The 15,409-nt window shown below is 45.1% G+C and overlaps 1 protein-coding gene across 3 annotated transcripts in view; it reads left to right on the top strand.

Moving 5' to 3' along the window:
* WDR72 (WD repeat domain 72) overlaps nt 1-15,409 on the top strand; it is an 86,878-nt gene that overhangs the window by 2,087 nt on the left and 69,382 nt on the right. For all 3 annotated transcript variants that reach the window (XR_011741147.1, XM_071814124.1, XM_071814125.1), the window contains exons 2-8: nt 4,366-4,552; nt 5,637-5,743; nt 9,693-9,771; nt 11,338-11,509; nt 12,048-12,124; nt 13,092-13,211; nt 15,079-15,260. Coding sequence is in view for 2 of the 3 variants with exons in the window: in XM_071814124.1 (XP_071670225.1) it covers nt 4,400-4,552; nt 5,637-5,743; nt 9,693-9,771; nt 11,338-11,509; nt 12,048-12,124; nt 13,092-13,211; nt 15,079-15,260 (890 nt within the window). In the remaining variant the exon portion in view is untranslated. The remainder of the gene's footprint in view (nt 1-4,365; nt 4,553-5,636; nt 5,744-9,692; nt 9,772-11,337; nt 11,510-12,047; nt 12,125-13,091; nt 13,212-15,078; nt 15,261-15,409) is intronic.

The following is a 15,409-nucleotide window of genomic DNA, read 5'->3' as shown; positions in this document are numbered from 1 at the left end:
CCTTTTTTCGATAAAGGTGGGCGTAAGTTAATGTATATAAAACTAAGGTTAAAACCTGTCTTTAGGTCAGTAAGGTGCAGTTTGGTAGATAGCGAATGTACATTCTGCAGAATCTGATGCTTTCCTGTAAGAACTGGTGAGTGAGTGTCCCAAGAGCTGGTTGAAACTCCAGCAAAGCGCTCAGCATTTGAATGAGTACCTGCGCTGAAGGTGACACCAGTGACGCCGTTTGAGTGCCTAAGGCTTTAGAAGTGGCAGATAATCCACATCTACGTAGTTCTGTGTCGTGCTTAAGCAGCATTTCATTTCCTGTAGATAGCTCTTCTTGTAGCTCATAGAACAGTCAGACATCATTTTTCAGGCAGTAAAACCAGATGTGGTTGTTTTTTCTCTAAACAGATCTTGTATGGCTCCAAACACACTTGTATGATGTATTTCTTTTTCAAGTAGACTTTGTGTGTATACAGGATCCCTGATGGATGTGATTCAAAACCAAGTTAGCTCGCTCACATGCGGTAATTAGTCTGACATAGTCAGTGATCTAAGAGCTGTTTAACCGTTGTTGTTGAAGCCTTTAATGACAGTGAAAGAAAGTGGGAATTTGTGTTTTTGCACGCAGTGTTGACTTTTCTATTTAGCAGAAGAGCACCTTGTGAGTCTTTTCCAGCAAACTTAAAATAACATAGCAGCTTATGTGGTAAAACTAACTCCAAGGAGGTGAAGATTATTGTCCTGCACCCTGTGACAGTGTGTAATGCACAAGTGGTCCGAGCTGTTGATGTTTTCGCTGCCCCATTTTCCAGCTTAGGTGCAACATAAACTATTTTAATTAATATTGTGTCACCAAAAGGTTTTGAGATGGCCAATTGAATTCTGCCAAGATAGAGTCTTTTGATGAAAACATATCTTTATTGATTGTAGAAGAAGAAAATCATTCTTAAAATGAAATCCAGAGAAAAATCATATCCCTCAGAGAAAATTTCTGAGTGGCAGGCTGAGATTAACATCATAAAATTGAATTTGTGCTGCAAACCTTTGATGTAATCAGCAGCTGGGAGATGGTGTTGCCCTTACTGTGCTCCTTCTGATTGTGGTGAATTATTGTGTGGAATGAAATAAGTGTTTCTTGTGTCACTCGTTCAAGAAATACAAACAAGGTATTACTAGGTGGCTCTCGCTGGTTAGAATGGGCTGTATTGATTCCTGGGCCCAGACTCTTGCTCCCTTGGACTGCAAAGGCGTTTTATTCGCGCCCCGGGGAGAGCCGGGTGTCGCTCAGCAGTGACCCCCCCGCCCGATGGGGTGGACCCGGCAGCGCTCGGGGGGCCGTTGGATCCCAGCGTGGGTCCCAGCATGGAGCCGCAAAGGCAAAGCGGAGGGCAAGGCGCGGAGTGCTGGGGATGCTGGCAGGACGTATTAAAGCGCGAGGGAGTGGGGCTTACCATAGAAATGTTGGTTGCTGGAGTATTTTACTTGTTGCCCGTTATGTGGTTAGATACATTAACTAAAATATTTGAGATATAAAACTAGGTTTGCTGCTGGGCCCATGGAGAGCAGACTGCATCCTAAAGGAGACAGTTATTAATTCTCTTGTACGATATGCTAAATATGAACTAGCTTTTAATTGTATTTTTTAAAATCCCTTGACAAATCTTTAGTTGTTTTGCTTTTTGCTATTAATGACTTCAGATGTCTTTTAGTTACTTTTGTCTGTCTTTGCTGTATTTGGCGTCGTTTCTTTGGTGGTTATTCCCTTTTCACTTACCGGGCCTCACTTACCATTGTTTTCCTACCTTACATACCCTGCCTTGTCCCCTGCACTTTCTGTATCTCCATTCTATTTCCAGTTCTCTCTTAAGAATCTTTCTCAGCATTGTTCCTCTTTTCTAATTTATTCCATTGCTTTCCGCTATACAAATGTGTGTGTCCCCTGTTGCTTCGCAAGTATTGTTGACCTGTATTTCCAATTCACGGACACAACAGGCTTCTTAGTAGCAACTCGTATAAATGGCAAACCTGTGAGCAGCATTGTGAGCACCAACATGGGACATTTGCAGGCTTACGAAGGCAGCACTATGTCACATCTGTGTCTCTAGATCACTTTTATCAAGTGTTATGTAAATGCAATATGTTTATTATTTATGCCTCTCGGATGACTTGCTGTCTCTTGTGGACAGTTGGTGAATAGAATTGTTCAGTTCTGGAAAGGTTAAATCTTTGCTGATTACCAGCGATGGTATACAACACCTTTCAGGAGAATGCCATGTTTACATCATAAAGTAAACTGAGAAAGGAAACAATTAGCTTTGTAGTAATAGTACAAAAAACATTCATAGAACTTTGCAGCTGTGTAAATTGGGATCATTTCCATGTTAACAGGGGTTTGTGGTGGGTTTTGGTATGAAAAGTGTGTGCAGAAGTAGAGAGGACGGCGGTGATGTGGCCAGTTAGTACTGGGATGGACTGGTACGGTGTTAACTAAGAACAGGGAGTTTTGGTTACATTCGTGAGGGGGTTTTTGGCAGTGTGGTTGTAAGGGCAGGAGGAACAAGTACGTGTGTCAGGCTGTAGGCAGGGAACACGGGTGGTAGGGCTGAGGAACCGGATTTGAAGTACGGGTTAATTCTGTGAATCAGCCGCGCCTGAGCGGGCAGAGCCGGAGGAATTGCAGGTGTGCTGATAAGCTGCTGCGGTTCAGATGTGCCTGGGGCAATGTTTGACTTTGTGGAAACGGTTTTTACGTTTTTAAAGGAACAGTCTGATAAATATCTGTTGATTTTATTTTAAAAAGTTTGCTTGCGGTGCCGTGAGCATCATTGGATAACTGTGATGGAGCTTTGATTGTCAGACAGTGTGGATGTGCGCGTGTGAGCGTGCGATATTTCTGGGGAAATGCTGTTCTTGGAAGCCGAACTTCCACGCAAAATACTCGTGCATCAAAATATCTTAATCCAAAAGGAAGGTTAGCCAAGAAGCAAGAGGAAAAAGAGTTAAGGACTTTATGAATACAGAAGTTCATATACCTCCTGGTTTTTATTTCTCTTATGCTTCAGTTATAATACAAAAGAAAAAGTACAAAATGTTCTTGCAACATTTCAGTCCAAATTAATTCTCTTACGTAACCAACATTGTGTTTGTAGTAGTAGCTGTTTATTAATTCATGATGCTCATGGAGATGTAAAACAAATGTGTGCAAATAGGTCTTGTCTGTATTAGCAATTCTCTCAGTTTGTCTGGTTTTTAACTTCTGCTGATGGTCCGAGTTCCCTGTTGGTCGTCACTTGCTCAGCAGTGCGTCTGCCAGGAACATTGATCTGGATTCTGTGCTGCTTTTACAGGAAAATGTAATTTATGGCTTCATATTCAACGCAGTACAAACCTGAATTCTGCTGCCTTATGGTGTTTGACACTAATGGAACACTCCCATGGCACAAGTGTAGATGACTACATGGTATGCAGGAAAAGGCATTTGAAAGACCCGGGATTTGGTTTATCAAACTGTTAACTTGTCAGCCATGGTTCTGTAAGCCCTATGAAAATGATGGATTTTCTTTGCTTAGCTGATACCTAATAATATATCATTAGAGTTTGGCTAGAGCAACTTCAATTTCAGGGCATAAACTGGAAGATAATGAGAGTTTGTAGTTCACCAGTGAGCGTAATACTTCATGTGAGTAGAGACTTACAACATCAGCTTTAGAAAAGTCAGATTCTAAAGCTGAGGTAAACAACGTCTCAGTATTTTGTGATATGCCCACAAAGAGCTTTGCAATGAAACCAAACGTGATCGAGGCTGAGGAACTCTTGACTCAGTTGGTGTTCTCTTGGGTTCCTGTTGCTCTGCCGCTGTTCTGGCTGCGGTGGTGGCAGGACCTGTTGCGTTTGAGATCTTCGCTCAGGAGGTGCTCCGGGCCGTGTTGTCTCCCCGTTCTCCAGGACGCCTTCCCTGGAGGTTGGGTTTGCTTAGTGGCTGCAAGCAGCTGCTCTGAATTCTCTCTTCAATGGTATCGTTGCTGTTTGGATAAGAAGTAGGTGTTACCCCCGCACAGCTGGGCAGAGCGGAGCTGGGCTGTGGGGCCCCGCAGGACTGGCGCTGGTATTCCAGCCTTGTGGTGGTGCTGGTCCCTGGTAACCCTGGTCGTGTTTGGTGCTGCCTAGATCTAAAATAGTGACGCATCACTGTATATTTGAGCTATTAGTGGATAGCTGTCTTAATGAAAGCGTTAGCGTGGTGTTAGCAGCAGCTAGAAAATGCTTCAATGCCTCGTCAACGTTTCTGCCGCGGTGTTTTGTAGATTCCCTTTCCAGATGTTGATTAAATTGCCCCCGTTCTGTTTTCCGTTGCTTATGTTGTTGTGTCAGCAGGGTCGCTGGCTGGTCCTGTGCCCGGGTGCTGGCCATGAGAGCGGCGGCGCAGGCCGTGGCGCTGTGGGGGGACGCGGCTCCCGCGCACAGCATCACGGCCGTGATGATCACGGACGACCAGCGGACCATCGTCACGGGGAGCCGAGAAGGACAGATATGCCTCTGGGACCTCTCACCGGAGTTAAAGGTTCGTGTCCGCTGTGCTACCAGTCTGCCGGAAAGACAGACTGGAGTTTTAGTTTTATTGTTAAAAATGGCGTTATCCAGACTTGCTCTTAGATTAAATTTTAAAGATAGGATGATATTTGTTATAGGAAAATCATGAAGCAAAAGGTGTTGCAGTGGCTGTATGAGCAACCAGTAATTTGCAGACTTAGGATAATTTTTCATAGATTATGATGAGCTGTGGGTTATAATTTGAGACTGTGTGCTGTGAGTAACGACAGCAAGTGAACATACGCAATTATCAGGATTCTGCTCTTGTAAAGGATTTTCTTTTTTTTAAAAAAGATAATTTTTGGCCTGTCATTTAAGGAAAAAATATATTTATAAAACTGGAGCTCTCTACTGGGTTAGCAATGGGAGAGTTTAAAGAAGGATGGAAGAAGAAAGATGAAATACGTATTTTTTGTATAATTAAGCTGCAAACCTCCGGACATATTATTGCTATTGCTTTGACTATTTCAATTTATTTTCATAGAAGAGAGGAGAGTCAAAACGGTTCCAGTTTTTCACTCCGCATTCCTGGAGCTGGGATTCTGTTCTTGCTGGATTTGGCTGCCCCATTTGTGCTCAATTATAGCTCCAAAGTTTAGTTTGGGTTCTTACAGGGCCACCTTTTCCCACTGAGACCTTTGCATGCAGTGAGGGTGATCGAAGGGATTACTTGAGCACATGGTATGGAGCACATGCCTCAGAGCTTTCCTGGGTCGGTTCCCTCCTTCACTGCCCGCCCTGCTCCGTGCTATGGGGTGAAGGCCGGAGGTATCCTGCACGTTGCCTGTTCTAGAGCATTCGTGGCTCCACAAGTTCTTCACAAGGTGCAGTTTTAGGCTGCAGTGAGTACAAAGACTGTAGTTTATGCAAACTGCATAATCCATCTGCATCTTTGTACATTCCAGAAAGGTAACTGAAGAATGTAAGAATATGAAGCAGATTGACAATTACTCATTAATAACAACATCTACAAGTAGTATTCTCTAATTTTTAGATCTGCTTAGTTTATACAGAAAATATTATGTTTAAGTTAAACTGTTGTGTTGTTCTCGTAGATCTCCTCTAAAGAAATGCTCTTTGGCCATTCTGCGTCTGTAACGTGTTTGGCAAAAGCAAGAGAGTTTGAGAAACAGCCATATGTAGTAAGTGCTACTGAAAATGGGTAGGTAACTGAATATTCAATTATTAATTTCTTAAATAATGAAATGTATGGCAGGTGTTGTCCAGATTCAGCATTTGACAGAATGTTTTTAATCCATTTCTTCCATGATATGAAAAGTACAGCAGTTACCTCGGACAATGGCAGTTGCTCATAGATGAGTCTGAGAGCTCATCCTGTGCACAGCAGTAGGGTTTGGACATTCGGGTATCTGGTTAGGAGTCAGGACAATGAGTTGTTCGGGGGTCAGCCAGGCCGCGGTCAAATGCCTGTGGGAGACAATCAGCAGGTTCAGAAGCGTTTTAGTATCGTGGTGCTGTTTTCCTGTTTTCTGAGCTCAGTCCTGAGAGCTGAACCGGTTCAAGGGGCCGATGTACTCTGACCAGGTTATGCTCGCTCGGTGAATGTGTACAGAGGCACTGAAAAGACTGCCTTTGAATAAAAGGCCTGTGTGTTCCCTGTCTTGGTTTTAATCTGACTTGCTATTTGCAGTGCATCCTTTCGGAGGCTCCCCACCTTGCCGCTTTTCTCCTACGTGTTTGCTGGGACTTGGCCCATCGATTGACTCAAACCAATTCTTGCGTTTGTGCTGCATTGCCATTCAAGAGGCTGTTTTCTCTCTGAATATTTGCTTATCTTTTCAGCTGGGGTCTGAAGCTCATCTGTTCAGGATTCCAGTTGTTGAAAGTAGTTTGGGCTGGCTTCTTCCTTAGGGGCTTTCCTTAATTTGTCTTAATGATATTCTCCTCGTTTCGGCTTCATCTTTTAAAATTAGCAGGACAGCTCTGTTAAAACCTCTCGCCATGAAGAGCTCCTGCCAATTGCCCTTTTCAAGCTGCACCTTCCAGCACCGTGAGGCTGCTGCTTTGTCCCGGGGGCACCCCGAGATTAGTTTGAGGGACAACAGGGTCCAAAACAACTTTTATTAAACTGGCGAGAAACAGGGTTTTAGCACTCCAAAAGTGACTTAAATATAGGTTCAGGTATCAGTTGAGGAAAATTATGAAGGGGCAGCAACTAATACAACAGGCGGTGCACAGAGTGCATGCACGTGGCTTCACCAAAACAATGCCGGAACCACCCCGAGTCCCAGAGGAGCACACACCGCATGAACACGGTGCGGGATCGTTCTTAGAGATAAAGGTAAAGCGTACGCTCGCGATTCCGCGAGGGTACATTTATAATACACTCGCAATCCTGCGAGGGTTCATTTACTTACATGTGCGAATGTGCACGGAATACTACACGTGCTTATGTGGAAGCACGGGAGGAAAATACACTCGCGATTGTGCGAGGAAAAATCTATAATACACTCGCAATTGTGCGAGGAAATAAAGTTACAGTCGTGATTGTGCGAGGAAATAAAGTACGTGTGCAAATGTGCACGGAATAAAGTTACACTCGCAATTGTGCGAGGAAATAATTGTATACGTGCTTGTATTAAGCACGGAAAGTATAAACACACTCGCAATCCTGTGAGGGGTTTCACTCACAGCCGTGGCCCAAGGCAGCGGGGTCTCCATCCCGGGGAGGGGGGCTCTCAGCAGCATCTTCAGCTCGCGCTCCAAGAGACCGGCGACAATGGGCCCAGTCCCGACGAGAGTCCCGTTTTCATACTGGCTGATCAGACCTGACTGTAGGCATTCTAGAAGCTTCTCTGCACCCCCACACCGTGTGTGGGCGCCCCCGAAGCCTCCAAACATCCCCCACACTGGTCACAGGTGCCCAGCGGCTCACTGGCCCTTGGCAATCCCTTCTCCTAATGGCCCTGGCCAGGGTGCTCTGGGCCAAACAAAAGAAGCTGTCAGCCTCACACAGAGAGAGAGGGGGGTGTGCCTACTCCTTCCATGATGGAGGAGGGGGAGGAAGGGGGGTTTGCGTTCTGCCACAGCTTGCTCGCTGAGGAGCTTGTTTGTCCTCCCCAGCTGCACCTCTGTCTGATTCTCGCGCTGAACCGGGACACAAGAAGGGGCTGACTTGAACAGACTAGTTCAGGCTTCTTAATGTTGGGAGGTTGGACCACCCCACTGGAGCAATCGTTGTGAGCAGGTTTGGTTGTTACATGTGGAAAGGAGGGTGAGGGGCCTACACAAGTAGTATTGTGCTGGCCCCCCACATTTCCGCTGGGGTTCAGAGGTGAAGCTGGTTTTTCCTCAGTTCCGAAGTTGTGCTGGTGCAGTGCTGTTTCCAGATCGTGCTGGGAGAAAAGGTACTGTATTTCCCAAGAGATGGGGTGAAAGGCGTCGCGAAGCAGATGAGGTTTCTGCTACGGCTGTGCCGTGCAGAGCGGTGTTCGCATCCTGCCGAAGGGCTCATCGCCGTGCTCGGAATGGCGGGGTGGCACCGGGCAGCCTCCTGGCCCCTTCAGCCACTCACTGGTACCAAATCACTGCTGACTTCTCCTCCGTATTACATAAGGGCAAAGCATCCATCACCGAGCCCTGAAGACGGCCACGTGGAGTTGAGATAATTACAGACAGGAGGCCTCACCTTCAGGAGATGCAGGGATTGTCGAACTGTATTTTCTGCCTGGTGAATCATTCACTTCTGCCGTTTTCAAGCTTCCATCTCCTTTTGAGGGTGGAGGAAATGGTATGGAACGTGGTACTTTTCCCCCATCCTACTTCAGCATCTCTTAAGTGATCCTGCAGCTGACTTATCCCAGAAGGGTGGCTATTGAGCAGCGTTTTTGTACTTTTTATATGGAAATCTAGAAATTAATCCATAATGATTCGGGAGTTCTGACTGATGTCCTGTGCATGCATACAGCATATACAGCAGGACAGGTTTGTCTGCATGTGGTATCGTTCACTCTGTGTTAGTACACGTGGTAAATTAAGTGCAACACACAGAAGCTGAAGTTATATTCTGGTCCCTTTTGTACGTGTTTGCACGTATGTATCGCGACGTGACTGTATTGTCGTTCTGATGTGAACAAGGGGAAATGCTCTGCCTTGAAACGTTTAACAAACAGCGTAAGCGTTCTCTTTAGCTTGGGACTTGTGGTCTGTCAGCTCTGATGCTACAGTACAGGTGTATGGGTTTCACTGCTCTTGATCAGCTGAAAAATAAAAACCAAGTCATATTTTTAGATTATCATAAAATGTCAAAGTCTGTAGATTAAGATGTAAATCACTTAGTAACATTTCTGATATAAAGTATTTTTTCCCAAGGTGTTCTTTAAGCCCTCATACAGAAAATGTCTTAGAATGTTATCTCCGAAATCACGAAATGATTGTTTCAACGGTGGAAATATTGCTTGCTGGTTAAATAAAATCTAAAAGCATTGAAGTTTAACATTCAGTTGCTGTGCTACAAGAACACACCTTATACAACGTGAATTACAACGTTTAATTTGATTGAGTTCCTGTTGTGCTCCGGTCCTGTAGCGTGTTGGATGCTGTGTGGATGAGGACTGGCTGCTGCCGTTCTGGCACGCCAAGGTTGATGGTCACTGGTCGTATCCGGACGCCCGGAGCGGGGCGGTGCAGCGCGGGGAGCAGCCTGGGGGTGTCGCTGTTGGACCTGTGGTTCCTCCGGAGCGCGGTCTGGCCGGGCACGGGCGCCTTGTGCTTCTCGAGGCGTGCGCTCCACCTTCCCCGAAATGGATCGTTTTCCAGGAGGGTGTAGTGCCGGGACAGATGGTTACAGGGATGTGTTGACGAGCTGTAATGGCGCTGCACCTACAATTTGTTGTAGACCAGAGTTGGCCTTAAAGTCAGGTCTACTGCAAGGCAGCAGGGTGTAATTACCAACCCAGAAAGAAACAGATACTGCATGTCATCCCCTGCTAATGACCAAACGTTTTCTTACCCGGTAATCTGTAACAAAAAGCCACATAAGCGGTCAGGCTGCACTTAAATACAGCACTAAAGAAAAACTTGGTGGCACAAAATTATTCCAGCCCATTGAGTGGAAATGACAGAGAATAATCTGAAGTTGTCTTTGGCAGGGAAATGTGTGTTTGGAATGTCACTAGTGGACAGTGCATTGAGAACGCAAAGCTTCCCTATAGGCACACAGCAATCTACGTAAGTACAGCAACTTTTCATGGAATATCTCTGTTCATTACAAGAGGAATTTTGCTTTATTAACATGCTATTTTTCAGAAACATACGATTTTAAATGTATAGCTGTAACATACTTACTAGTAGGAAAAAACCTGTTGCAATATAAGTGGTTTTATACCTGCCGTTTTTCCTTTTTTTTTTTTTTTTTACTTCCTTCTGATAAAAGAGCTGAGACTTTGATGTTCTTCTGAACTCTTTAATGAGATCAGACTGATGCTTTGCACGCTGCAGGTGTCTGGAAGGCAGCGTCCATTAGCGTTGTGCAGTCTGGGCTCTGGGAAGCTGTTGTGTTGCAGTGCTGGTGTTCCACGGGGAGCCACTGCTCCTGGCATAGCTCCTGAGAGAATGTACGGGATGTTGTTGTCTGGGAGGCTTAGTGCACTCTTGATTTTTGATAAATCACCACTGAAAGCTGTTGCTCTATTTTTAGTTCCTGTTTTAGTAGGCTTCAATTGAAGTACCAACGTGTCTGGTCTGGGAGGTTCCCTTTGTCCAGCCTGGGTTCAGCTGGAAGGGGCGGATGTCAAGCAGCGCAAACTGAATATTTGCCGTTGAAATGGCGTTTAGCACCAGGGTCAACTCTCCACCGTTTGTGGGTCTTAACCAGTGCGGGGTTTTCTCAGAGGGCTAATTGTACAGTTCAAGCCTCATTTAAGAGTAACAGTAATTACAGGTGGTTCCTGCTGCTGAGCGCTTCTGCCTCTGATCGTTCATATCATCGGTGGTGATACTTATCCTATTCCCAGTTATTTATGCTGCTTTTGTTTTCAGACTTCAGTTGGTTAACTGATAGACCAACAATCATTATCCAAGCAAAACAGAATGAACAGAGAACTTGCAGTGAACGTGGCACCATTTTGTTGGTCTCACTGATATTTTCATCTGCTACGTGATCGTTCCCTTTGCTTTAGCCATAGTGTTTACTTGTAAATTCCATTTGAGGTGGCTGCTTATGTATTTATAGCAATTAACTTAGAGACAGATATTACACAAAATGCAAATGTCCTTACACGTATGAAATGCTTAGCAAAAAAGAAATCTTCATAGTAACTCTGCACCTCTGCCATCTCTGTTCTTAATGCTTTGCCATGTGTCTGGTTTTTGTTTTCTGTGTATGATTCTTGAGAAAGAAGAAATCTTCTGGGCACCAGGACACGTAGTGTCAGCGTGGAGAATGTCCCAGGGAGTAGAGATTCTTCCTGAAAAAGAATGAGAAGTTCATTGTGAATCTTCTGCTGAGGTCTCTTGGAGAAACACGACCCAAACTGTTCAGCAATTGATAATGAAAATTAACACTTTGCTGCCCCAAATCCTAACATTTGGGCAGGGCCGACAGTGATTTCAGTACAAAGCACCTCTAAACCGTGTGCCTGTAAAATGTTATCAATGCATGTGAAACGCTTGTGTCGCTGGCAGAGTTGTGTGTGCTCTCACGTTGCCGTGGTGTTTCGCTACGAGTGTTGGTGGCCGCTCCAAGTGTGACGTGACTGATGTGAAAACGTGTCCGTTTGTGTACCCCTCGCGCAGTATTACCGCTGCTCGTCGCGGATGGCCGGGGAAGGCTGGCTGCTCTGCTGCGGAGAGTACCCCGACGTCCTTGTCATCGATGCCAAGACTCTGGGTGTTCTCCACACCCTGTCCTCACAGTCTTCCGACTGGATAAACTGTATGTGTGTTGTACACTCTGCAAGAATTCAAGGTATACGTTTTGCATGTACTTATGTAGGCCAATTAAATAGTGATAGAATATGTCTGTGTAAATAGTACAGTCCTACCAGATTTGATGTCTAATGGTGTTTTACAGAGCTGTTGTGTACAAGATGTTAACATTTCATTGACAGCATGTAAGGAGGTGTTTTTACCACTCGTAATGTTGGTGATGTTTCGTTTAATACGTTTCTTAAAAACAAGCAGACCCTACACTGGTTGTACCCACCTCATTTCTTGGACATAAGCATTGATTAGTTATGTAATATCACGGAAATTAAAAGCACAAACTCACTGTTCTATGTCTTCTATTGAAATGTATCTGATTGGACAAAATGATTATTCACTACTTGCTTGCGTGTTTTATATTTCTGAATAATATATGTAAATTTAACAAATAATCTAAACAGTGTGCTGCAGAATCTGTCTTGGTGCTGTGTAGGACCTCGGTGCCTCTCTAGCTCCGAGGTTCTCTTGGGCACCGTTCGAGCTCGGTGTCGGTTTCACTGTCTCACCGTTCACTTCCACAGAGGACTCGCTGGTCGCGGTGTCTGTGACGGGGGTGCTCAAGGTGTGGGACTTGTCTTCGTCTTTCAACAGCATACAGGTCAGTCCGAGGTGGGGAATGGTGATTTGGACGATAACATGAACTTAGTCATGTTCTCAAGGAAAGGATACATTAAAGCAGAATATGGATGGATTTGAATCTTTTGCATCTGTATTAAACAGAATTGGTGAACTTTGTCACAAAATTCTAAAGATGCACCTTTTTAAACTCAAGACTCTTTGAAATTGGCCTGCGTGCTCCCTCTTCACCCTTCCGCTGTCTCCAAAACGGCCTTTCAGACGTTGTTTTCCTCTTTCTGCCCCCACAGTGCTGTCTTCACTTGGAAAACACTCCCCATTGTCACTCGCTTGCTCCCTGCACCTTTTCTGTGTTAATATTTTCAGCGGTGGTCACTGGGCGTGCACAAGCGTTAGAACTGGAATACAGCGTTTTGTGTTTGAGTTGTGCGCCATCAACGTGATAAGTCTGGTATTCACATGAAAAGGGTGGAAAGACGTATTTTTTTTTAAAACCATCTGTACATTCAGCAATACAGAGCTAAGGACATGAATTTTGTACCGTTGCTTTAGGTGTTAAGTTCAAAACAAGGTGTGTGGCAGCCCCGTACATCTGAGTGTCCTGGCTGCAGTGAGGATGAGTGGGACAGCAGAATGTCCATGGGCTGATCTGAGTCTGATACTGTCAGCGCGTAGGTGGTTGTAGCTATTTTTTGGCTGAAGAATATTTAGCAGCTCGTGCAATGAGTATCTACTACCTGTGACCTGCCTTTAGTCCTTCTCCACGTTCGTCATCAGTTCTTTAAGTGAGATCGGGGTCTGAGCCGTGCTGAGTCTCTTCTGTTCACGTGGTACTTGTGAACCTCGCTGTCTTCCTGTCTGACTCTTAATGAAGAATTATATGTGGCTTTGCATTTTGAAAGCGTACGTGAACAAAATCATTCTCTGTGGTTTCTTTCTATCCAAGAAGTAGAAGCTCACATGGCTTTTCTGTCTTCTGTGCCATGAAGGAGGGAAGAAGTGTGAGCGAGCGGGAGTCCAGGGCTCTGGGCTGTGCCAGCTGCCGAGCAGTGCGGTTCTGCACGTACACGGAGAGGCTCCTCCTCGTCGTGTCCTCCACCTGCTGGCAGGTACGTTGAGAGCCTTACACCTCCTTCTGAACTTCGTGAATTGGGAAAAGCTGATGTCATTTTTACACGCAGATACTCATTTTTCTCCTCAGCTTAAAGAAAAAGTGTTCACTCATTTTCAGCTATAATGGTGTCCTGTATCCCTTCTCTGCTTGTATCAGCTGCATGGCTGAGATGAAGTGTTTGTTTTGTATTGATGTATTTCGGTTTTAAAAGTTTAACATGCAATTGGCTGGTAGAACAGGGTGTACTTCAAGTGTTGGTCAGTTTTAGAGCCGGTGTGCGTTGTAATGCCCGGCAGAGCACGTATCCAAAGGGACAGAGGTGCACAACAGCTACCGAAGCACGACAGACGTGGTCAGCGGGCAGGTCCTGGGTGCGCAGGGGCCTCTGTTCCACCGGGCACGCGGCCCGGGCTCCGCTCGGGGAGCCAGCAAAACCAAAGACCCCAGACTTAGTTACTTTAACTGTTATGATTTTATTTTAAATTGTAGTTAAACTGAACTTTATTGTTAAAAAAAACCCAAACAAATCCATATTTCTCTTTCTCAGTGTTTCAATGTTCCTTTTGGAATAATCCCGAGCTGTTAGTGCAATGTATGAATATGATCCAAAGACCATTGCTGATGGAGGGCGGGTGGTGAACTTCAAATGGCCCAGTTGTGGGGTGTCCCTGGGACTTCTCTGGACTATTCAAAGAAGTCCATACAAAAGCCATTATAAAGAAGTGCTATGTATAGAATGGATAGGCTTTTCATGGAAAAAAGAATGCGTGTAATGTGCATTGTTTTCTATTAATTTTTAAGATGTTTTTCCACAAGAGGTCCCTGTTTCTTGTAATACCTGCAGTATGCATTTGAATACACGTATTTTACTCCTTAAAGTAGAGTTATAGATACCCAAGTTATGTTTGGTTTTCCACTTCCATATTTAAAGCAGTATACAGCTTTAAAATAGAAGATGGTGGTGAGCTTACTGCTTAATTATCGAAGTACGAGATGTGTAGCACAGGAGAGATTCACGTGTGTTTAAAGTGGCTCCTTAACGCACTTCTATAGTAATCAAAATAGAGACCAATTAGCTAGTTAATCAAAATCAGCTTCCAGTATTTAGTAGAAATTCTCATTCTGAAATGTTTCCTCACAGTGCTGGAATAGGTTACAAAAATGTAGCTGTGAATATTCTCTCCGTGAGGCCACCAGGAGCGTGAACAGGCAGACGGTATCCTCCATCGCCCCAGTTATACCCCCCTTGGACTCAAAATGGGGAGGGCAGAGGAAGCAAACAAGCTTTGTGGTGTTTTTACCAGCACCAGAAATGCAAGAGAGGAGAGTTCTTGCAAGCAAAGGGGAATATGTGTTCTTTGCTTTCAATTAATTTGCAAAGAAGCAAAGTCTCTTGCTCCCCAGAGAAGAAGGAAGCAGCTGCTTTGATATGTGCTGTGATTCTGCCAGCAGCTCGTCTTTTGAAGAGTACAGACATAAGCATTTAGAGTTCAAAGTCTTTGCTGTCATATTTATGTGTTAAATTCATTACCTAGCTTTCTGCAAGGAATGGATAGTCCAGTAAATATTAACTATGAATGCAGGCAAAACAAAGCAGATCCCATCAAATACCCCTAATATAGCAGAAGGCTCTAATGCTGCTTTTTGTCATTGTCGGTGTCTTTGTATTCAAAATAGTTTGATTTTGAGTTTGCAGTGGTTGATCGTATGAAAACCGCTTTGGCTTTAGGATAGGTGGTCAAACCACAGTCAAGCTGATGTGCTGCTTGCTGGTCCAGTGCCCCAGATCAGCTTGAGTTACAGTGAATGTGTCAATGCTATTTATACTTGTGTATACGCTGTTTGTTTTTGCCCGAGCTCAGGTGTACGATTACTGCGACTTCTCTTTGCTCTGTGCGGAGCTGTGTGAGAGCGGCGGGTGCCTGGCGGGCGGGGAGGTGCTGGCGGCCCACCGGCTCATCGTCTGGACCGAGGACGGCCACGGCTACATCTACCAGCTGCCCAACAGCTGGGCTGGGCTGGGAGACTCGCACACAGAGTTCAGGTATGGGATGAACTTTGCGAGGTTTATTATGGAAAATCTCTGCGTGTTGCAAGTGATCAAAACCGAGAACAAAACGGCTTTGGCGCTGAAGATTTACCCCGGGTGCGACAGCCCGCGCTCTTTGTGCCGCACAGCGGGGAGCGCGGCCG

Source organism: Patagioenas fasciata, chromosome 12 (assembly GCF_037038585.1).
Source record: "Patagioenas fasciata isolate bPatFas1 chromosome 12, bPatFas1.hap1, whole genome shotgun sequence".
NCBI lineage: Eukaryota > Metazoa > Chordata > Aves > Columbiformes > Columbidae > Patagioenas > Patagioenas fasciata.
The sequence above is the reverse complement of the archived record's forward strand: the minus strand, read 5'-3'. Positions and strand labels throughout refer to the sequence as shown.